The sequence below is a fragment of the Hirundo rustica genome, chromosome 15 (assembly GCF_015227805.2).
Source record: "Hirundo rustica isolate bHirRus1 chromosome 15, bHirRus1.pri.v3, whole genome shotgun sequence".
Classification (NCBI taxonomy): domain Eukaryota; kingdom Metazoa; phylum Chordata; class Aves; order Passeriformes; family Hirundinidae; genus Hirundo; species Hirundo rustica.
In genome coordinates this window covers 7,747,827-7,772,791 of record NC_053464.1, presented here as the reverse complement: position 1 = coordinate 7,772,791, position 24,965 = coordinate 7,747,827, and the positions used below count along the sequence as shown (strand labels likewise).

The 24,965-nt window shown below is 41.4% G+C and overlaps 1 protein-coding gene across 1 annotated transcript; it reads right to left on the bottom strand.

The window, feature by feature from the left end:
• Window positions 1-246: 246 nt before the first annotated feature.
• On the bottom strand, window positions 247-24,940 carry LOC120759588 (BOS complex subunit NOMO1). Its single transcript, XM_040079008.2, has 31 exons — window positions 24,778-24,940; window positions 24,426-24,515; window positions 23,174-23,219; window positions 22,645-22,745; window positions 22,415-22,521; window positions 22,150-22,222; window positions 21,482-21,634; window positions 20,656-20,793; window positions 20,035-20,124; window positions 19,320-19,425; window positions 18,756-18,906; window positions 17,477-17,654; window positions 17,118-17,259; window positions 16,126-16,257; window positions 15,233-15,369; window positions 14,867-14,954; window positions 14,354-14,417; window positions 13,475-13,570; window positions 11,227-11,436; window positions 10,866-10,948; window positions 9,668-9,827; window positions 9,430-9,556; window positions 8,671-8,784; window positions 7,917-8,044; window positions 7,179-7,320; window positions 6,287-6,370; window positions 5,292-5,402; window positions 3,824-3,925; window positions 3,486-3,605; window positions 2,817-2,909; window positions 247-2,050 (listed from the first exon to the last, which is right to left on the bottom strand). Exons 1-31 carry the CDS (start codon window positions 24,907-24,909, stop codon window positions 1,919-1,921), a joined length of 3,630 nt encoding a protein of 1,209 aa, XP_039934942.1. The 5' UTR covers window positions 24,910-24,940; the 3' UTR covers window positions 247-1,918.
• Between the last annotated feature and the right edge of the window lie 25 nt (window positions 24,941-24,965).

Here is a 24,965-nt window from a genome sequence, read left to right as displayed (position 1 = left end):
TTTGGAAAACTATCTCATGCTATAGTTTTCCCCGTTTTCTCAGAGAGTACAACTTCTTTGCCAACTGAGGAACTTCAAGCTATAGTTTTTGGTAGGAATTAACACTTCAACAGCAGAATAAACCTCAAAACATGGGACTCATAGTGACAAGTGTGATGCAGAAGGCAAGAAAAAGACAATTTTGAGACACTGGGCAAATTCTAGATTTAGAAGCAAACATTAAATTAACAAGAATTGCCACTTTTCTTTTTTTCTTTTTATTAATAGCAGTTCCAATGTTTAAGTTCAATCATCAGTCAGTCTCACAGTTCAGAGATCAGAATATCTGAACTCCTCTGAGGCACATGGATATGTGCATTTCTTCCTCATACATTCCCCAAAGTAGCAATAACTTTCTTAACATTCACCAGCTTAAAATAAAAATGTACTGAAAATGTACAATTTATTGTAAGTCTTAGAACACCTTGTCTTTTCCCCACATATTTCATCACAGCAATATGAAATTCAAAGTCATTTAAGTAGAGCATGATAATTTATTAGAGCTTCATCTCAAGCTCTATACATAATGCTTCTTCAACATTCTACATTCTTGTTATGGTCCTGACAAAATTTCCCTCTGAGAGATTAAAATCATTACCGAATGAAGTTATAATTATTTAGGTCCAAAATCTTGCAAAATGCAACAAAAACAGTGTAAAACCTTCAGCATCCAAATTTCTAAGAATTGCAGGGTTTGTGAGCTTTAACATTTAAATGTAAGGGGACTTTTATTTCAAGTACTGTAAAAGAGAAACATTGCCACTTACTGGCAGTACCAATGTCTTTGCAATATTTGTAGGCATTTATGTGCATCTTCAAATGCTCTGTTAACCTTTATAGTATTTGTCAATAAAAAGCCTCATTAACATTTAAACTGTGTATGTCCAACTACTTACTTCATGCAGCAATCAAAAGAGAACCTGTAAGAAACGGTTATTTATTACAGACTATGTTACTGGGATTGTACACGTTGGAGATTTCAAAAAATTCATGTTCCTTATAGTTAAAAACCCCAAAAGGTAAAAAAAGGTAAACAAATCAATCAATCATTAATTGGGAAAAAGGCTGAGCATGGCCTGAGCAGGAGATGTGACCATCATGGGTGAATGGTAACACCAAGAACACAGCAGAGCTTTGGAAGGAGGAGTGCAGCCAGCTGGAGCCACCTCCGGAATACTGGAGGTCTACAGAGATCACACTGCACAGGAAGGTAAAACTGAAACACTGCTGTTGCAGTAGGAACATTAGAACTTACCTGATATTAACAACCAACCTTACCTGACAACGAGAATTTGTCTTCATTGGGCAAAAACTTAATCAAAGACAACAATCACTAGACAAGAACTGAAGTCACAGAGACTCTTCAGTCAAGATGCTGAACTGGAACTGACAATGACATAATTCACCAGTCCAGCTATGTCCCCATAAATTCTGTTTCAAGCAACACCAATTTAGTAGAATCCCTGTGTGCTGCTTCTGTAAAGTGGGTATTTCAAAAGGTAAGGAAAAATCATTCCAGAATCTAGAGACTGAAATCAAGTATTATCTATTACCACTGCTTTTATAAATCATTAATAAGGACAGCATGACCTGTTCCAGTGAAAAGAAAAAAAAAAAAAAAAACATTAATTGTCTTCAAGTATGAGAGATGCACTCACAGTGACAGCAGAGGCATTCATTTAATCACTTTACAACAAGGAAATCTATAGACTCCATAGAAAATTTACAACCAAAACTGAGCTAACATGACAAATGGTGCTCATGTAGCAAAAACAGAAAATGTCAAGTCTGCAAATTCAACAAAAATGTGTTTTAGTGGCTTTGCCTCCTCAGGCCCCAGTTTGACAGAGCATCACTTCATCCCATCCTTCCTTTCAGCTCACGTCCGTCTCGTCTTCTGTTTTTTCGTTTGTCTCTTTGCATCCTCTGAGCCCCCAGTGTCGGAGCCGGTCTGCCCAAGAGCACGGACCCCTTGCAGTCGAGTTGTCAGCTGCAGCAGTAAGGGAATAAGCTGGGGAAAAAAAAGGGAAGCAAGTTGTGGCTACAGCGGTGTGGAAGGTCTGAGTGGTATGGTTCTTTAGATGTGTAGCCCGTAACAGAATCTATTGCATCAATGGCCCATCTACAAAGACACCAGAACACGGCAGCAAATCTTGGGGAGGAATCAAACCAAATTTCTGGGAATTTCTGATCATCAAAACCTAAAGTGGTTGTCTGAAAGGAAATCAAACTGCGCAGGCAAATTTCATTTCTCTTCTTGGTAAAACAGAAATCCAGTCATATCAGAAAAGACTAAAAGTGCACAGCTTGATAACAAAGACAGAGGGGGTTGTATAGCAGGCATTTGTATTCCTCTTGAGAGCTTTTGAACTAGGGAGGATATAAAGAGTAGGGTATAAAGCTGAGGAGACCAGACTTGGAAGATTTGCAAGACTTTTTCCAATCTGATTGTTCCTGAAGCCAATAAAATTATGTTCATTCCTATTATCACTGGTTATCTGAATTTTAATGATGCTATATTGTTTTTTCTCAGAGCCATCAAATGAGAAGCCAAAATTCAGCCACAGCACAGGAACTCCCCATCACACTAAGCTTTTTTAAAGGAAGGTAATTGTCCAAAAACACGGCTAGATTGTGGCTTTTCACGTATCACATAAGAGGATTGTGACTGCACCTCTCTCTGGGTAACAACCAAATAAACCCTCACTTAGCACAGTGCAACACATCCATTGATAGGACAATAATATTTGGTAAGAGCAGAACCACCCCTGACCCACCTTATCATGGTTGTAACCAGCCAAGAGCAGGAGCAGCGTCAGCGGTAACGCGATGTAAGACCCTTGGGCAATATCCTGTTCAGGCAGCTTTCTCTGGAAACAGCGCAGAGATTATTTTTTTTTTTTTTTAATAGTTGACTGTGAAATCCCTCAGCTCTAAGAAACATCAGCAATAGGATCATGAGGCATAGCCAGCCCTTCTCATCTGACTTCCTTCCAAGTGCTGTTCTAGGTTTTTCTTTACTTTCCACTTCAAAGGCCCCCTCTGGATCAGTCACTCATGTATTACCCCTTCCTGAGGCGTGCTGCTTTGTAAAGCCAATTCATTGATGGTCAGTCCCCACTGACAGTCAGCCTGCTGTGCTTCCATTTACCTGTCCCATGCTGCCCACACCTGTGTGACCCCACTGCAGCAGCCATGTCAGCACAGAACCTTTCAGGCACATCTGCACCCTTCATTTCCTGCTGATGTTCCATGTCTCCCTCCTGTTCCACCAGCAACTGAACACACAGCAAATCCAAACTGATTGTCATTCTAATGCCACTCATAAGCCTCTTTACATTTACACCAATTGAAAGCTTGGCCAAGAGCAGGAAATACGTGCAGGTTGTAACACCAGATACTGTTCCCAAGGTGAACACTGGAACATGGAAATATTCAGTACTTACAGTGGGACTGAAGACCAGTGTAATGTGTTTATGATATCCAACGGCAGTGAAAGAAACTTGAGGCAGGGTGTAGTCATACTGTGATTTAGACAGTGTGGAATCCAGGAGCACCACGTAATTCTGTGGGTAAAAAACACACTCAGGCTACAGCATCAGGAGCAGTCTGAGACAAAATCACATTAAAGGCAAAGGGCAATTAAACAGGCTTCAAATCTTCCAAGACACTGGTTAGTCCAGCATGAATACATCTCTGCAGGCACACCACAAATTACACTTCAGTGTCCTTAGAGGAAAAAAAAATAAAGTGATCTAAGCTAATTTTCCAGCAATATTCTTACCTCTCCATCTCGGAGTAATGGTGGGAAATGAAAAAACAGGGATAGGCCTAAGTTGACTGTATGAATTGGGTTGTCAAGATTTTCACTCTTGTAGAGCTTCACCTGAAAGTGAAGAAGAAAGCACAAACCAGGTATTTCCAAGCCTGCACCACAATAGATATTTCAGACATCCCACATCTTCAGGGATAAAAGCACTTCAAAATTCATCATGTAAACAGAGTATTATATTCATCATATAAAGTTGTCAAGTAAGAACACCTGGAAATGTTCTAATCTGGGATGTGAAAAGTCACAGAAAGAGTCTTTTTACAGAACTTGAAATAATTTAGGAACGGCTGCTGTCTGACATTTTCACATACCCAATGTATGAAAAGCAGTCTGTGCTGTTGATCACAAAACTACTCTCACTTGCGTCTGCATCCAGTCTTAGCACATCTTTCAGAGACAAGAATGTCTGCATTGGAGGCCAGGGTGATGACATGCACCCATCAACAGCTCACATGCAGTACATGCAACACCAGACCCCACCTCATATGAAGCAGGCACAGGCTTGGATAACTTCCATATAATCAAATTTTGACATCAATTCCTATTTGCTCAGGCTGAACTGCAAGGGTTTAAATTTCCCCAGAAAGATGGGACACAAGCTCAAGGGCTCTTCAGGAAGGTGACACATTTTCCCTTCACACCTGCTCGGAGTGTTGGATCCTTTGGATGTCTCCCAAAAAACCCAACAGCTTAGCAGTGAGATCTTGGCAGGTGAGATGCATAACAAACTAGTGTGAAAGAAATCCAAACACTGAATTTAGATTTATAGGTAACGCTTTATGGAGCTTTTAAACCTGAGAAATGACACTGTAATTCCTACCCTACTAACACCTCTTGCAGACACTTCCAGCATTTGCTCCCTAAACCAAAAGGATCAGAAGTGTTTAGCAAGCTTTTTCAGACCACAATAGTGTTTTGAACTTTGAAAATTTCAACTCTCCTATTTGTCTCATACTGTCTATCATTATGCACTTTTAAATTCACATGTCCTGTGGTACCATTGGATTCACATGGTATCTTCATGTTTTGACATACAGGTCAAAAATTTCAGATGTTTCAGGATTTAATGCAGTTCTGATACAAATGACTCATTTCACCCTTGCTGACTTGATCTCTCTACAGACAGAGCATCCCTAATCAGGGATATAGATCCCAAAATGTACAGGCCGACCAGAGAAAGTATTTCTTAAACATACTCCCATGAAAAATGGAAACATTAAAGCAAAGCATCAGGAACACTGTAATCTTCATTCTATCTGGAATTTAAATTCACCTTCATTAAACTATTAGTTCTAATATGAATTTAATGTGTACTCTGGCTACTGAACCATTTCCAGTGACCCCGCAAAAAAAAAAAAAAAAAAATCATTGTGAAAGCAGTAACAAATACACTTGACAAAGATGAAAGGCTTGAACTTACACATAATGTGGAGAGATATTCAGAAGCTGTAATTACATTTCCACTTAAATCAAATTGATTAATTTGCCGGAACGCTATAATATTAACATCATCAATGTCACTGTTCCCAACCTGCAATGGAAAACAGACTCAGGTTTTTACCTACAGAGACACAGTTAACACAGGACAGCAACACAACTGGTAACACAACACAAATATTGCTGATCATTTTAAATAAAAAGTGAATTTTCTTCTATACTATCCACATGGAAGCTTGAAAGCTTTCCCATTGCAAGTCCTAGTTCTCCAGAGTGCACAGCTTGCAATTGCAGACTTGGGCACTATCAGCATGAGGTTTGTGACATTAAGCTAAACTAAAAATGGAAGTCCCACAAGAACAAATGATTCTGGAAAAGGCTGAGGTACATCCACAGGACTGCCTGATCTCAGAACATTGGTCTCAGTATTTTGCATCTGTGCTGAGAGATGCACAGAGATGTTGATTAATGTGGAATATTTAACAAGACTCCACCAGTTTTCAATTCAAAGTTATTACTGCATTTTATAAAGACTTGCTAGTCCAAATTACAATTTCACTTACATCAAGACTGCATGATTTGGACCCAATAAAACAATAATGTCTATCAGTCCATAACTGAATACAATGGTAGGACAATACAATAATTTATGACGTCCTCAAGCTACCACTGCTTTGTTCCACATCACAAAGAAATGCTGAAAGATATTCCATACATTTATTCTCTTATTCCTGGATGCATAGTTTTCATGACTGTGAAAGAATCCTTTTCACTTGTTTACTGTTTGTTATCTCACTTCAGTTTTGAGCTATGGTGCTAACACACAATGTGGGGCCTGTTTTTAGGGAGCTAACTTGCTGAAAGGCACTTGTCTAAACAGAATGCCTTCACTACATTGCTGCTGACAGAACAGACAGAATTCCTGGACAGACCCATTTCATATTTAAGTGATGCTAGAAGAAAAGAGAAAAAAATTACCTCAATTGCCCGATGCTGTGGTAAAGCTCTTTCAATGTGATCATTGCCTTCAGCTTTGAGTTGGACGTGATACACACAGCCAGGCTGAAAGCAACATTCAGATGATAAATCCCAACACTGAGTAATACATACTTTATTTTCAGAGAGCAGTACAGGAAATCTTCTAACATTCCATTTAAGATACGCCACCCAAACAGATGTAACTATGTGCAGTTTAAGTTTTTCCATATCTCAAATAGAAAATTTAATTCAATAACACTATTAGGAATGTTTACTGTCAGAAAGTAAGAAAAGGCCATATAGAACTTTCATTAGTTTGTTACATCATCATATTAAAAGAAATAATCTGTGATAAAGGAAAACACAGGATTAAAACCTGATCAAACTTTGCCTTTTACTTCAGGAAATTGTTGACTCCTTACATAATGGTGCCATAAATTCAGCTCCCCCATTCCCTTACTCCACATACATGCTGTGCAACCAACATCACACACACACCCAATATGCTGCTAAAAACAGGCTGTTGGTACCTTCACAAGAGAAACTAAACACTTCCCTGAATTCTGTTGCCTATGAAACTTCCCTGCTGGTCACCCGAGCACTGACCAGGGGACTGTGTCATGCCACACCAACTGCTCAGTGCTTGTGGAGGCCAGCACAGAATGCTGCCAGCAAGTTCACAGACTCACACCACAAGCTTTCCCCTTCCCCTTTGATCAGGCTCAATGTTCACTACATGACCGTGTTTCTCCACACAGAGAGACTCAAGGGAGTCTGAGCTGGCAAACATGATGGGAGAACAGAAACCAGCAACTACTGAACAGAAGCCATTTCACTGCCCCACTGTCACAATGACAGAAAAGTAAGTGACAGAGAGCCTCCTACTCCTTACCCGAAGGCCACGGAGCCTGAATTTGCCCTCTTCATCAGTGATTGTGTCTTCTCCATAGATGCTGCAATCCTTCTGTCCCACAGCTTCCACTGAGACTCCCTGCTCGGGCTCTCCATTTAAAGAGGAAACTGTGCCGTAACAGCTAAAGGTATAAAGAGAACCAGTTGCTACAGGTGTGCACATGCTGGTTTAGTGCAATTTTAAAGACATTTTATTGTTATAACTGATGGGAAAAGTACTTAATGTTATTTCCCACAGCATGGAGAATAAAAGGGGTATTTATAATGTGTGTATAAAACAGTTTAAATCATTAAAATTTGCCGCAGTTTAGAGCACAACTTTAGGAATCCAAGTTCCCAGAACTCCATGAAAAGCAGTACTTTCTTACCCCTGAGGGCAAGGAAAGGAAGGATCTTGAAGTCAGATATGTGAATTGGTCTACCATAACTGGAATACTCTCCCATTGGACACAGCACAAACCGTTTCCAGTGCCACTGAGACAGTGCTTTCATAGTCATGTTTCTTCCTATAGCTCTGCCATCTGGGCTTAGCTATATATCCACATCCATGAAAAAAGAGCAAAAAAAGTACTTATACACAGCACACTTAAGTTAAATTGAGACTTGGAAAGTCTCCTCCAAACCTACAAGAACAGAGGTGTGCTGGGTGGAAACACATTTGGCACAACACATCCTGATACAGCCCACAGCATTTTCCATGGATTCCAGCTCCACTGACCTGTAAGCTGTTCTGTAACCAGTTATCTGGATTTTGAGATTTTGTCCTTCCTGCACTTCAATCATCTGTGATGATGGTTCAAACCGAAATTCTTTCATCATGGGTTTAAAGTAATATTGCCCTGGGCTCTGCAAAGAGGCACAAAACAAGCTGTTTACTCATAGTGATGCAAAAACTCACCAACTCCAAACAAATATGCTTTGCTATCCTCTGTTCCAACCACAGGTTAAACCTGGCACTGTGAACAGTAAGCAGTGAAAAACAGGGAGCACATTGGACAATGAACTGATGGAATTCCACCTGATGACAAAGTGTTAAGAGAGAAAGGAAACTACAACCCTAAAACCTTACAAGACCTCAAGGACAGGAAAGTGACCACAGAAGAAGGATGTCTGCAAAGAAACTATTCAAGCATGTCTGCACACATACAGATCAATAATGTAATTAGATTTCCTTCCCCCTAAAGACTCTCCAATGATCATCAACAAATTGGCTTGTTCCATGTTTACAGACTGCAAATTAGTAACTGAGATCAATCAACTTCATCTACGACCTGTTGGGGAGAAACCTCTTGCCATGTTAGATTTCACATCTTTCCCTTGCTATGATTTTAAGTGTTTTTTCTCAGGGATCTGCATCTCTCATGGTGGGTTAGGGTTTCAAAGAACACCTGCCACTCAAGAGAGCCCTGTTTGGGAGGGCAAAGGACACAGCCCCACACATGGCCATGCACAGAAGAAAAACTTCAACTTACCAGATTGGAAAACGTCAGCATGCCATTATCCTGTGTGAGGAGGTTGGACCGAAACACCCCTCCACTGAGGGACAAGAGAACTCCAGCAAGAGCCTGGTCATCCTCTGATTTGATCTGTTTTTGAAAAACCAGTAATTTTAAGTGTTAAGGAGAAACATTTTTGGAGAAGGGTTCAGTTGAAAAGCCCCTTGCAGAGTGCCCAGCTGGGCTGGCTCTGAGCACCCAGCTGAGAGCAGAACTAACCACATCTGTACTGCCCCTCCTGCCAGACCCCAGGGCTGCAGAGCCTCTGCTCCCAAAGCCTGAGCAGTCACAGCCCATGGCACAACATGTGCCACCACAGCAGCCATGCTCTACCACTCCAGAGAACCCACAGGGGGGCAGAACAAAGCATCCCTAAGACTGGAACCAGGCATTAGCTGGACCAGAACACCCCTACACCCACACCTTGAGAGATAAAACTCATTAAAACAGAGTGGTCCAACTCTACAAAAGCAAATAAAGACAGTCTTTTGGACTGCAGACTCCAACTTTCACTCTATAAACCTTGCAAAGTACCTTCTGCATGGCAAGTCATGGTCTACAACTGAACTCATCCACTGAGATTTGGCTCATGACAAAAATCATTATCCAAATAGTAATAAATTATCCCAAAATCCCACACCCATTTGTCTTTGGAAGACATGGATTAACTTTTTGCCTGTCCAGCTCAAACTGCACACACTATTCATTTAGAACCCAAAATGTTCAGAACATTACCTCAAATGTCACCCCAGCAAGAGCAAAAGCTTTGAAGTCTCCAACTGTTCCTTCTACTGCAGTCAGAACAAAACCTTCTTTCTGAGCAGTGATTGTGTATTCCAAGTCACTGTGGAGTGGCCCAACACTTCAAATACAAGGAGAACAGAAACCGCTTCAGAAAAAAAGGCACTTGGATATCACATACATATTTGCCTAACTAAAGAATCCAAAGGTTCAAAACAAATCTGTTCATTACCTGTAAGCGCCTCTGTCATCAGTGAAAACTGTGATGAGTGCAGAAGTTGCTCCCTTCTCACTAATGACAATCTCAACACCTTCCAACTCAGGATGAATTCGCCCTTCCAGAAATAAGCCTGCTTTTCCATGAATCTCTATCAGCTTCCCAGGACAACTCTCTTGGTCGTTGTGAAGGGGATTTAAGGCAAAGAAAAAGGTCAAAAATACACTTGATACTCTGGCTTACAACAGGAGTTTAACTACTTCCAAAGTGATCAGCCGGTGGCCTTTTATCTTAAAACAAGGTATCAATCCACACAATTTCATGGCCTCTTCACACATCTTACAACACCTGAACAGTACCAAAATGAGTAACTACATTTTGAAGCTATAAGCACATCTCCCCAAAAAACTGACAGATTTTTGAAGAGGTTGGAGGTCTCAGTGAGTTACATACACTGCACATGGAGACAACGGCAATGAAACTCCCTTCTGGCCAGACTACACTGAGCTTTGACCAGATTTTTTGAGTTCAAATTCAGGTGAGCATATGTCATGTTTAATGACATTAAGCAAAATTTTATTTCCCTCCCTCAAATCCATTTAGAACATGCAAACAGAGTCACGTGAAAAGAGGCACTTAACATTTCCTAGTGATTTCAAACAAAATATGTTCAAGTTAAGAACCTGAGGACAAGATGGACACTAACCTAACAAGCAGCATCAGTAATTGATAATAACCCTGACAAATCTGAAGTTTATCTTTTTTTGTGAATATTTTTATTACTGTAATTTAGTGGGTAAAAAAAACTTCAACAGAAACTTGAATTTGGTAACAAATTCAAAATAGAAACATTGTTTTTACACAGCTCTTTTTCTAGGTCACAGTACTATGAACAATTCTGAGAACCTGGTATAATACCCATAAACCTGGCCTTCCTCTTGTGCCAGGTGGTTTTTCAGCACTTGGGAGAATATTCTGCTGATAAAAACTGTACTTGCAGCCTCTATCAAATAACTTCCAAATTCCAGAATTAAACTGGACCAAAGAAATAGCTGCAACTGAAACTTCCATAACATTACTTTTTGAGTTATTCATACATTACTTTTTGAGTTATTCATACATTACTTTTTGAGTTATTCATACATTTATCTACACAGATACATTTCAACCATAAAAATCTAATCCTTCCAAGCAATAAACTATTTATATTTACCTCCACTAACAACTGCTTCCACATAAGGTGGGTAGAAGAGCAGCTCTTTTGATGATGGTGTTACAGTAATTTTCTCTCCAGACCTGTAAAACACAAATAAGATATAATTAGAAGAAAATTGAATTAGCAGCTCTCATGTACAGCAGAGTGCAAGAATGCATCTAAATACTCCAAGAAAGTATCAACAACAACCCAAGCAAAATTCTCACTATGTGGTACTAAGATTCCTTGCAGCTCAGAGTCTCCAAAGGCACACAGCCAGCAGCTCTGTCCTACCTGGAACTGTATCACTGTTCTATTTGGCAGAAACTCCACACAATAGTACAAAGAACACACCTTGCCCACTGGAGCTTGGTATTACCTTGCCCAGTATGAAAAGTCATATAAGAATGGTCCTTGGAGCTCCTCCACCATTTCTTGCACTGGTGGCTTTGTTCCCTCCTCCTCCTGAGCCTTCTTTTCTCTCTCCTGCCGGCGGCTCTCGATCTCTGCCAGCTGCTGCTCCCGACGGAGCTCCTGAACAGATTTCAGGGGCCCTAAAACTAAGGCAGGTTCACTGTCAATGGATGACCTGAAAATACGGACAAAAACCACAATCATCTCCTTCCATACAGAGAGATAACAGCTTGCTGAATCTGTTAATTACTGCCTTTACACCACTGCAGTTAAGACCCAGTATATTTTTTAAACCCATCCCTCTTTAATTGCCCTGTTTATTCTGGTGAAAGCACAGAAGTCATAAATTTTTAGGCAAAAGGATCAGTTTGCCAGAGTATCTTTAACAAGGACCTGAACCAAAAGAGAAAGGCTGGAATGTCAAACCAGAGAACAAGCTTAATACAGAAAGGATGAGTTGCACAAAATAAATAAAAAGATTGCTAAGTTTGCTTTTTTTTTCCAAGCTAAGAACTTTTGTCTCAGAACCTACCCCTCAGGAGCAGAGAATATAAGGAGAAAATAACTTTTATCACACATAAATACTTCTGAGAGCCAGCAATTCCAAAGAAAAGCTCTGAGTTCTCACCTATCTGTTCTATACATTTGAACTACCCAGCTATTTTGTCACTGTCCACTGAACAGATTGCTAGATAAATCAACCAAGTTCTTAGAATCAGCTCAGAACAATGCATTTCGTTCCACTCTCCCCAATATTACATCCACTCTTTTCTAGCATTTTCCTCTAGACTCCAATCATCCTTTGTATCTTATCATTTGTCTCTTCTCCAACAGTCTGAATTCTCTGAGGACTGAACCAAAATGATCACAATCACTTTTCCTACAGCCACTTTAGATTATCAGGAGAGTTCTGCCTCCTGCTTCAGTCTTCACCTATATTCTACTTTGTCTTTTTAAGAGACATAGTTACAATTGCTCTATCACACTGTTTCATCAAGGCTTTATATTCTTTCTCTGCAGTCCAGACACAATACAGAGACATGTAAATTTTTTTTTGTCTGAAAGCCTGTTAAAAATCTGTACAGGCACAATCTCAAGATACTCATAATAAATTACTAAAGTCTTATTTTTAATACCAAGCCATTATCAAGAACTGGTGCGAATCAGCTTTGCTTTTGGTTGAGGTTGCTTGGGATTTTTTGTTAATTGAAAGTTAATGGGTCACAGCCATGGATCTGGTACACAGACTTGTAAAAACAACTGGCTTGCTTTAAAACCCAGAGCTGTTCCCTTTATGCTGCTGGCACTTCACAAACTGGACTCCAGCTGAAAACCTTAAGGTAGGCTTGATCAGAGATATCTGTGGCAACTAAGCTGCCCTCAAAGCCACTAGACAACAGTCTCCAAAAACCCAGCAAGCTGAGAAGGTTGGTACAATATTCACCTCCTCACTAAGTTGTTTTTTAAACCCTAATGGCTCTCTGCTGTCTGTGTCTCCTCTCCAGCTGCTGGAGCTGCCCAGCAGTGGCAGTGATAGGGTCATTAATCTTGGAGAACTCGAGGCAATGCTCTGCAGGCATCTAAGATGATGTTTTCTGCATTCAAAAAACTTTGAGAACCCATAGTCTAGAACAAGTAGACACCAGCAGAGTATCAATAAAACACTCATCATTATCAGACACTTTCAGACAGATTTGGCACCTCATACAATTAAAGCTGTTCACAAATCAGTGCTCCCTAGTGAGCTGTCTGTTCAGCTGAACATAAATTGGTGCATTAGTGTGTAATCACACTGCATGCTTTTCCTTTTACAACCCTCCTCACACCAGTTACAATGCTCTAAAGCAGCAGATTCTCATTCTGAGGAAAGAAAAAAAGGGAAAAAATAGATACCAGTGCCTTAAAGAGCTCAGACCCTCTGAATTCTGAAACATCAGTTCATTATGTATATAAAAACTCAGAAAATCATTCCTTTTTACCAAGACACAAAAGTAAGGAGGGCCAATGTTGAAATCACAAGAAAATGCTCAAAATGAGGCTGGATTTCCAAAGAACTCAAGGTACATCTTAGCATGAAAAACCTCTTGCAGCCCAGGCTAGGATGCCATCCCCTTAGAAAGCAGCCACAGCAGCACTAAAACTGGAGTAAAGCTTTATGAGAGAAATGTCTTTTTATTCCACTTTTTATAGCCCCACGATTTCTTTGTCCTTACTTAATGGTAACAGTCACATCCATCAGTTTATCAGTTACAATCGTGCCAAGGACATGGTGGCGAACTGCAGTGAGCGTCAGGATACTGGGAGAGGACCTGCAAATCAAAGGAACAAAGACATGGATCCAAGGTCCTCTTCCCAAATAAGCAAATCTTATTTAGCAGAGTCTGTGCTCTCACCCCTGAGATTGAACTGCTTTATAAAAGATGATACAGAAATTACACAGCAAAGCTGTAGCACTGGGATGGTCATCTATTGGGAAGGAAGCATTTCCCAACTCGAGCCCCAAAGCAATTCCTTCCTTTGTGCCTTCTGCTTCCTCTCAAGCTAAAGCTGATCTGATTGATTTCATCTGTCAAAGTGTCATTAAACGCATCACCAGACCACAATCTATAAATAACTAATTAAACTTGCCTGACTGAGGAAGTTCAGCACTGCTTACTTGTGATAAGGGTGAGCATTTATTCAGCTTGCAAAAAATGGGGTGAGCAGGATCAGATCACCAGAGGTCATGGCACCAGTGGCATGCAGTAGTGGAAAGTGCCTCTTAGTAATCTTACTATCCTATCTTTTGCCTTTCAGCTCCCAGAAGAGACCAACAGTTTTCACTGAAATAACTCTTCTCTGTTACAAAGCAAACCCAACACTAAATAGACAGAAAGCTGACAAAAATACCCATCTGAAGTAACTAAAGCATCTTTAAACTCTATCTTCAGTTGATTTTTATTACTTTTAAGATAGAAAGGACAAAAGGACACGTGATACACCTTGCTAGAGCCTCCCTCTACACATCCTGTCCTGCTGAGAGGAAGCAGGAGAAGGGAGCTTTATGGAAAATCCTGCTGGCAGGTGTGAGGTGAGAACAGTCACACTCTTACGTGTCGTAGGTGTAATACTCGTGTTCAAACTGGTGGCAGGAGCGCGGGGTCACTTCATACACACCTACAAACAGCAAGGCAAAGAATGACCCACTGAAAAATTCAACTTGGCTGAATTCTCCAAATCACATGAGAGCAGAGGTACAGAAACAGCTACAAAATGTGACTGTACATCTGCTGCCTTTCACACAGACACCTGCTAATGTGTCTGACAAACAGAACACGTATGAATGAGATTACTTTAGCATGATCTTCCTTCATCAAAGATTAAATACTTCCATCATCAAGAAAAAAAAAAGTAACATTTTAATTCTGGAATCTAGATTTGGTGAAGGACTAAATAACAGAAGAAATGGAGAATTCTAAAAACTTGGAACAGATCATTTATATACAAATATAATTAAAACAACGCCTTTCAGAAACCACAACAATTTATTATTTTGAAGTTCCCAGCAGTATTTGCTAACTGGTTATTTTTCATTTTTTTTTAAACTAATATTTTAAAGCTGTTACCTGGCTTTGAAAGACAGAATCTATTAACTCCTTTGGACAGGTTATAAACACCAACATTCTCAGGTCCATTTCCGTCCTGATAAAATTCCTGTGAAGCCACAGCACAATTCACTATTAGTAACTACCACACATCAAAATGAAAACAATATTTGCCTAAAGATACATCAATCCCAGCCATTTTGTAACATCTAACATCACAAGACCATTTTACCCGTCTTAAAAGACAAATCTTGAAGCACTCTGAAGATCACTGTTCCTGTGCTCTGTGACCCTCCACAGACAGGAGAAAGCCTTGATTCCAAGCATAATCCTACCCACCTTCACAAGGTCACTAGAAACACACAAGAACATTTGTTTCCTACGTACCAGTGTGATTGCATGAGAAAGAGAACACCTCAGCATATATCCAGTCTGCCTGAATTCTACTCCTGACACATCTTCCTCCAAGACTTCCAATTCCAAAGACTTATTCTTCCAGCACCAGTCTTCATGTACAATGCTTACTAGAATATACACCACACAAAGCATTTTGGTAATGTCAAACTGAGTAAATAAGGGCAGGTTTTCTGATATAAAAAGTTTGTGTCTCTCTAGCTTCCTGACAATAATCTTCAAATATAAACACACGACAACGCCTGTAATAACAGACCTGGCTCACAGCACTGCAGCATCACCAGGAACCCAACACATCTAGCAGGAAAGCTGTGCTATGAAAAGGAATAATGAAGCCTGGCCACCCTGGAAGGCTCCTCAATGGGCACTACCACTGTGACAGGCAAAGCAGCCCAGAGGATATCACAACCTAACCCCAACTTAACCTGGCGGAAAGATGTTCCCACTCCTGTATAAAGAGTGCGATCTACATACTCATTCTACACCCTTCCCTGGAAACAAATTATTTTCCCAGGCCAAGAGAGGCTGGCCAAAATACATATTCCTCTTAGGAGCAACACTCTGGAAGCAGAACTAGAGTGGGTCCCTGTTCTTAGGCTTGGGACAAGCTAGCTCATGATAAAGCCCACTTCCCCCACACCACCCACGCAGACCCTAAAATTCAGAGGGAGCAGTAACCTTTGGGCTGAACTGGGTTAAACATCCAACATTAAGAAAACCTGATGCACTGTTTTAAGGTGTTTTTCCAGATTCTCTCAAGTTTCACAGCTGTGTTGGGCATAACCGCAAGAGGTGTCCATGATAACAGAAGTGCTCAGATTAGGTCACAAGCCGAGCTAGCAAGGTGCCCCCCAGCAGTTCCTCACCTTTGTACTTGCCCGGGAGCACGCCCTCGAAGGTGAAGGGCACCGAGTCCCTGGCGCCGGCCAGCTGCAGGCTGCGCTTCTCGCCCTGGCGGCTCACGGAGTGCAGCGTCACCACCAGCTCACCGCACGCGTCTGGAGAGAACACGGCACTGAGGCTGCACCCAACGCCCCGCCACAGCGCAGGGGTGCTAACGCTGAAACCCTCCTGCCTCCCAGCAGAGGATGCTTCCAACTAAAACTTGTTTCTTAGGCACATGTTTACCAGTGGTTTTTTGCATTCTGCAGGATTCTGAGACTGTTAATCGTGTTCTTTTATCTAATGGCAAGAAAACACCTGAGCCCAACATTAAATCCCTGGGTTCACCTCACTCTGCAGAGTTAAGAGCCCAGTAAACACCTGAGAGACAGAGCAAAGTGCAGGGAGGATTCAGAGGAAAAAGGAAGGGCAAAAATGATAAAAATCAGGCTCCAATCATCTGCTGAAATCAGTGGGTAATCAAGAAAAATAGCAGGAGAGAGGAACCTTAGACTAAAATGTAAACAAGCTTATGAAAGAGAACAGACTTTGAAAGGTTCTGCCAACCGCTTGAGCATCTATCCTACAGTTTTTACATGCACTGCTTTTTCCCCCTTTTTTTTGGTAAACTTCTTTTTCACCTCCAGTACTTCTCTGATTGATGTACAGTATCTCAAGTAGCAGTCAGGACCATTTCCTTCCAGAACCCAGCCATCTTCTGAGGAAGGAAGAGTTGTTTATCCCTAGCAAGTATTAGAAGTAGGTATGTAACTTTACTCCAGACTTTGTTAAGGTTCCTTACTAGGCCACAACATCTGCCAAGAAGAGCTGCTTTTCCCATGTACTGCAAGTTACATTTACTTATCTGCTGATGGGACTAACCACAGCAATTTTCTTGATGTCAACAACACTCACTCACACATGCAGTGCTGAAGTTCTCCATCCCATTGCCATTTCATTTTCACAATGGACTTACCTAAACAAGAGATCTTCCCTGAGACAGATGCCAAAAACTGAGAGAAGGTCACATCCATCACTGGTCTGTCAGTAACAGTGACAGGGAACATTTTGGGTTTTAAAGCCAACCCTGCTCTGGTCTCAGCCTCTGGAATAATTACCTGTAGAGTATATAACATCAAGGCATCACCACCTTTCAGACACCAGACCAAACACACCCACTCTGCTGTCTTCAATTTATCAGAAATTACAAAATGGAAATCTACTGTAAATCCCAGGCAAAGCAAAACCAGCCTCTCCAACATGCTTTCCAAAATTTCAAAATCTTCTAAAGCACCATGACAGTCCTACAGTGAAGAAATGGAAGCTCATTCTTACCTGAACATTGTATGTACCCGATTTTGCCTTGAAACAAAACGCTCCCTGAGGGTCAGTTTCTGTTGTAACCAGTGATGCTTTGTCTTTGTCCTCAGGTATCATGGTTACCTTGTATTTACTGATCTGTTTGACTGTGTCAGGGAATCGAGTAACTGAGATGCGGCCACACACACTGAACCTGTTAAATAAAAGCCAGTCATGAGAACAAATACCTTGATCTGACAAAGATCATATAAAATCACTTGCTTTAGAACTTGCTTAAAAAGTAAACCTCACTATGTCGAGGTAATAACACAGGATTGTACAGGGTTTCTCCTGAGAGATTTGCAAGCAACCGGCTTCACTCTTCCCTGCCACCAACCCAATCACTTCAAGCTTTTTTCCTTTTTTTTTTTTTTTGTGCTAAGCAGGCAATGGATTTAGGAGTTTCTCCCCTCAGGTTTTAAATAGTTTCAAATGTTTTGTGTCAAAAATCTCAAATATGATAGGTAATCCACTGGAACACAACCTTGGTACACCTGCACTTGTGAAAGCACAGGACAAGATGACAAATTAGAAGCTGGTAAGTTTTGCTTATTGCCTTCAACAGCACAACATATTTAGTCACTGAATAAACTGTACCCCATTATTTAGCAGCACACAGGGTTTTTTCTAATTGGCTGGCTATGTCTGTAGGAGCTGACTGCTATTCGACTCAGTATAATTCCAAGTTTTTACTTCTCCAGAACACTGCCACTGTTTCCTCCCCTGAAGTCCTGGACACAGAACCACAACCCTTTCATCTTCCTCAGCTCACACTGTATCTCCCACCACTGCACGGCCTTAGACCACAGTCAAGGCATCAAACCAGAAAAAGAAATTCAGGTAAGGCAACAATGACCTTTAGAGTGAGCAGTAAAATGCAGAGGTTTGGTACCACACTGCACCAGACAGCTGTGTGACTCCAGATACCCTCCTTCTGTGCAAGAAGTGGCAGAAAGCTTCTCTGTTGCTTTCTTGGTCCACAAGCCATTCTAAAATTCTTAATTTACCCATTCCTTAGTGTCTTCATCTGCAAGGGAGAGCTTATTAAGAGGATGCTCTAAACCTTAACTATTATTGAGCAAATACTGGGCATAAAACCTGCACTCATGCTGCCCTATTTACCTTGAATTTCTTCAGCAACATCTAGCCCCTGACAACACTACACAACTCTGGGCATGGCATGGGAAAGGATCACCCATTTTCACAGCCTCATCCACACATCAAATTGCATTTTCATCCTGACACCTGTCCTTACCCTGTTGCAATGATGTTTGCCAGCTGAGGTGTATTTGGTGCAATCTTCACAGTAATAGTATCAAAAAACAGGTGTTCTTTCCTGGCATGAATTGTGTATGTACCTGTTGTTATGTTCTCAAGGCGGAAAGAGCCATCAGCTTTTGTCTTCACTGTAACAAATAACAAGAGTTAAAAGCCAGAGCATATGTTAATCCTATCTATCAACAGATCCAGAGGGCATACACTGCTTTAGGCTATTTTTAATTCATATTACACAACAAATAGTTTTACGCTTTTTTACTAGATGAACCTTCATTTCTGTATTTCAAAGTACAATCTGACATATATGGTTGAAAGCAATTAAGAAATTTTCAACTGCCAAACAAATGAATACTTATTGCTCGCACCTAAACCAGAAAATGCAAAATTTATCAACTGCATGAAAGCCACTTTAATTTTTCAAATAAATTGCAAGAACAGCAGCGTATTATCCTGAAGGGTAAATTCCACACCATACACTAGACCTGCACCTGAGTTTAATAAAGGCTTCCCTGTAGCAACAAAGATCTAGTGCACTGCCTACCTTTAATCTGATTGTTCAGAGTCACAGTGGCATCAGCAACTCCTTCTCCTTCAGGACCATTCAACACCCTCCCTGTGACAGAGAAACCCATCACATGGAAAACAGGCTGAAATGGGAAAAAATTAACATCAGTCTTTACCCAGGAAATGCAAACACACACCTACAGCAATCAACACCAACTGTTTTCTCTCCACACGCATAAAAAGGACACTTATTTACAGCTCTAGGAAAAAAATGTACCAGGATAATCACAGTGAAAGTACAAACTGATCTCCAGGCATACTGCTCCCCTAAGTACAAAACACACATTCTCAATTTATCTGCACTGGTACAGCTCAGCGGGCTGCAGTCACAGATCATAATGCCATTGCACAAGGCCCTCTGCAAACCAGAAAACCCTACAGGCCCTTCTCCAGAGATGTGACAATCTCAACAAGGAAATACAAGCAACCTGGAAGATTACTGCCTGTTTACAACATGGACATGAAAGCGAACACAGCAGACAGCTTTGTCCTATTTTGTTTCTTCCTAGTAAAAGGGACCCAAGTATTGCAACGCAGCTCGGTACTAGAAACTTCTCCCTGCTGCGCATAAACAAGTGTCTTCCACTTCTTACAAAGAAGTTTTTCCACAATACAGCTGCTTTCTGCTAAAATCAGTTAGGCTTTTACAGGAATGAGTGGCACAAAAGCATTATTCCCTCTGCAGTCCTTACCTCAATCTGTAAACTGTCATGCTCTACAAGGAAGTCCAGTCTAGATGGAGCAACATCAAAGGTGATTCTCTCTCCCCTGTAGAATGGTATCTGAAAGAAGACACACGGCTTTGACTCCTAAGCTGTGATGACAGAATGGTTTTCCTCTACCACTTTTCATGTCCTTATTGCCATCAGACACCTCTACCGAGGGTCAAATGAGCTGCAAAACCTCCCGGAAAAATTTACTCAGGGGCAGGGAGACATAAGTATGGGCAATATTTTAAGATTGATGGAAACCACGAAACTATCAGAAAAGATGGAAAAGCAACCCCCTAGTCAGAATACAGCATATTTGGATGTGCAAGAGCTTACAGACAGGAGACTGCATGATTGCTAGAAGGATTAAAGGAATGAGAGAAGCCTGAATCCCACTTGTAAACCACACAGACTGAGAATGCAGGACCATCACTGCAGACAATGCACAGAGAACATGCTCCCACAGCACCCAGATGTATGAAAGAGATCAGGAAAAAAGGGAAACAGCTTAAAGGAGAAGAGGTGGCAATAGCACACTCTGGTTTAGAAAATGAAAGTGAACAACCCATTGAATAGACAAGCAATGAATTTCTATTCACTTACCACAGTGTATTTTCCACTTGGCAGAGAAAGAAAGCTGAAAGATCCATCTTCTTTTGACACAACATTGCACAAATAGGATAAAGACTCATCTCTTGATTGGAACCCATCCACAGGAGAAATATTGCAACCCACAACATCCTGTAGTAATAAATGCAATACAACTTTTTATCTCAAAGAAGAACAGAGAAACTAATTGGGGTGGAGGAGGGATACATGAGGGTTCAAAATACTCAGCTGTGAATGAGTGATGGGAAGTATAAAACCATTTCAGAGGCAAAGTTTGATGACATGGCTTAAAATTCATGTAGAGGTAAACCAGGAAGAAACAGCAAATAATCAACTTTATGGTAACAAGGACAGAACACCAGGAAAGTCAACATTCCCAGAACTCCACCATGTGTCTTAATTGACTTCAGTTCTGTGGACAGGGTTAACACCGCACAACAGAGCTCACCTCTACATGACCTAGTGTTTCACACTCATTTCTTGATGCACTTGTAAGGTGGCAATAGAAGCTGCTGAACTTTGTCTTCCCATCAAAAGGGCAAAGAGTAATTAAAATGTCATGCTGAAGACAAACTACAGCTACTGTACAATGAATTATGAAATAATTCTTTGGAGGTCACATTAGATTACAAGGGCCTTGTTGGGAAAAAAAAAAATTCACACAAATGAACCAAATGCACGTTTGAGATGTTGTACAGGCCATTGAAGGACAGACAAGTATCAGGGCAATACAATTCTAGAAGATTCTTCTAGAATCTTCTAGAAGGTTTTTCGTATTTATAATCATACTCATATTGAAAAGGCACTGATCAAGAATTACCTCTTTAGAGACTGAAGAAGAGAAAAGGAGAAACATGACCCCTTTCATGGGTTCTCCATCACTCCTCACAGACCCAGAGACATTGTAGCCTGCAACAACCAGGGGGCTGGCAGCATAAGCATTGGAACTCGTCACCCGCACCACTGTCTTCGACTGAAATACAGAAACAAACATCTTCATCAAAAGCAGGCATGAAGCCTCATTTACAGCACCTAGAGAATAATCACAGATTGCACATTCAACAACAGGAACAGAAGCCAGAGCAGCAGGATTCAGAGGGTCCCCAGGCTACTCAGGACACTAAGACACTAAAGCAAAGATACCTTCTAAAACAGTATTTTTCCCGCTTCACTGATTTAGAAAATGGTCAGGATATCGGAGCTCCTCAAAAAACAAGCAGTCTGAGAGGGAAGGATTTGAGCTACAACATTCTTGCAAAATGTACAGGACCAGAAGGTGGAAAGCAAAAGCTCATTTTCCAGTCCTTTCCTGGCTGGCTTCACCATCCCCAAACCGGTCTGTACAAGGCAGTTTCTTGACTTCCTGAATTAGATGTAGAAGAACTCCAAAAACCCACAAAACCCGTTCCTCACACTAACTGATGCAGACAAGGTCTAGCAGATCCATCCTCTCTAAACAGGCAAACCAGAACTTGTGTAGGTTCTAACCTCTTTCAACATCCAGGTAGGATGTGATGCAAAGATTTCATATTCGCCAGGAAGCACTTTAAAGAAAGCAAACCTGCAAGGCAAGAAAGGGATCATGTCTCTTCAAAAACAGCCACAAACATTTGTTCACAGAAAAACAATTCAGACTCTAGTCACACGTTAGAAAAAATATTTCAGAATTCGTACAGCCCCAGACAGTATGGCTGCACTGAAAGGATCTTGTGCTAATGAACAGATGAATTAAGTATGCACCACCCACACTCACTTTCCTCCAGGTTGTGTAATGGTTGCTTGTATGTTTAAGTCACTGCCAGCATTTCTCAGTACAACCTGAACTCCAGCAGGACCCAATGTCTGACCTTTGCTGAGAACCTGTCAAAATAAAAAGAAACAGAAGTATAAATGAATGAAAATAACGTGTAGAGCTGAATCGGAATGTTTTTATGAAGGCAGAATTAGCATAAAGTGGAATAAATAAAGACAAAAGAGTCTAACCTTTCCATTCACAGAAAATCCTGTGAACACAAAGTTAATATCACCTCCCTTCGTGCAAATGTCATTAATGCCATCCACATGGATGTCTACACTGGTTGGTTCTGGAAGAGAAGAACGATGAAACTGCATGATAGTGACAGAGCAACCACAAGGAAATTCTGCTTCAGCTTTACACAAACGTCACAGAAATGTATACATTCAAGTATGGCAAGTGTTGCTCTGAAAGTCTTTCTTCAGCAAAGTTAAAGCACCCCCAAATACTGATGCTGAAAATCCTCTTCCCCTCCTCCTGCTGCAGCCCTTTTTGTCAAAAACCCAATTCCTTCAAATCAGTTCAAGGGTGACTTTGTCAGTGTCTACCACTCATTTTTACGTCCCCCTGGTACAGTAAATACATTTCAGTTATTAAACCATGCAGCATGGTTTATAGGTTTCGAAAAGTGCTCCATTTTCCCTGCCAGCTGCAAGTTAGAGATAAGTCCCACACTGCAGATAGTGTCCTATTATAAGAAGACATGCAAGCACTTACCAAAACTCCACCCTAGGGGAGGCTCAATTTTAAGAATGAAATCCCCCTAAAAAATAAAAAGCAGTAACTGTCTTCATTGATCTAACTTCAATTCAGCTAAAGGATGAAAAAGAAAGTCAGAACACAAGCATCATGCTGCAGAGACTTGAGTGTACCATTCTCCACCATTCTCCTTTCCTCCTGCTTATGACACTGTTCAAAGAAGCAGCCATATCTACCCAGACAGGCTGGGATGCTGGGCTCACATCCAGTCAAGAGAAGAAATCAAGTATCACCATCTTTATCCTGCTTCCAGCACAAACCTGGCTCACAGTCAAGCAGCTGAGTGCTGGAAAGTGTTCAAATCCACCTCCACCTGCCCCTAGAGATGGGCTCTAAATCAGCTGTTGGTATTTCTCCGCTGGGTCACACTCAACCATTCTGCCCAGACACAGGATAACAAAATTCCAATCCTCCTAAAAGCTCTGATCCAAAAGGGATCAATACAAGGGATCCTTTTGTACCAGAGAGCACCACATGTGTTCTGTGTTACATTCTTAGATTGGGAAGGGAAGGAATTATCTGGTGGCTGGACTAGATGACATTTAAAGGTGCCTTCCAACCCAAACCATTTTGAGTTTCTATTTCTGAACCCTAAGCTAACTAGCTCCTTAAAAGAGCAAAACACCTAGACCACCAAAGAGTACCTTGTATTTAATTTAACTTGACTGTAAACACCTTTCCTGTCTAAGTAGACATCAAATTACTGATACATTCTGAGCTTTCTGAATCATTATTTCCTTAAAACATTTTTAATATATGCAATTAACCATTCAGGTTATTTTCAATGTGGTCATACCAAAACACCTTCTCATATACATTTATTTCCATTTCTCTAGGTAAAAATCTGAAAGCTTTATCTGTACTCTGTAGGAGCCTGTACTTTTTGTGCAGTATTTGTACAGCTACAGCACACAGCTGCTGGCAGGAATTCAGACTCCCAATGCTGCAGTCACTCCAATAAACAGCACTAATGCAACTGCAGCTACAGTTAGCTGGCTTTTCTCTTAATAATTAGCACTGAGAAATGAAGTCGTTGCATTACAAAAAGAAAAAGCTGAAACTTCGATCCAAACCAAACTAAATGATGCCCCGATTCAAATATTTCATGGGTGGGTGCTACTCTGAGATTTAATATTTCGGCAGATGGAGGTGGAGGCAGCTGCTGCCTCCAGCACAGAGGGGACAGCGCAGGCATTTACCTGTGTCTTACCTTGTCATAGAGGGGAATCATGAAATACCCATTGTTCGGAGCACAGTCTGTCTGGTATTTCAGAGTACCGTGTTTTGTATATAACTTAATCTAAAAGAAGCAAACAAAACAGACACAAAGGTATTTTTTTAAAAGGCGAGGAGCGCTGTAACCAGGCACTTTAACCCAGTGCACACCGGCAGCAGCCGTGCCAGGGGGGCAGCAGGACAGGGTTTATGGCAAGCAGGCTGCAGAGCGCCAGGGTGAAGAAGAGTGAAGTTCCACCGCCACCTGTGACCGCGGCCCGGGCGGCAGCGCTCGGCACGCCCGGCACGCAGCCGGGGCCGGCGGCGGGCGGGGCGGCGGCGCCCACCTCGATCAGGGAGTAGTTGATCTCCACGTCGGACTTGACGAAGCCGCCGCAGCCCACGACGATGTCCTCGGAGCCCCGCGCCACGGCGCAGCACAGCGCGCAGAGCAGCGCGACCGCCGCCCGGGGCCGCATCCCCACACGGCCGCCACCGCCCGCAGCCAGCGCCGCCGGAAGGGCCGGGCCCCGCC

Excerpts from the sequence above, each read along its gene's own strand:
- LOC120759588 (XM_040079008.2), bottom strand. The coding sequence starts at position 24,909 with ATGCGGCCCCGGGCGGCGGTCGCGCTGCTCTGCGCGCTGTGCTGCGCC. Across the intron at positions 18,907-19,319 it reads TCTGAACAATCAGATTAAAG|TGAAGACAAAAGCTGATGGC; the intron begins GTAGGCAGTGCA and ends TATTTGTTACAG. Across the intron at positions 13,571-14,353 it reads GAGTATTACACCTACGACAC|GTCCTCTCCCAGTATCCTGA; the intron begins GTAAGAGTGTGA and ends TTTGATTTGCAG.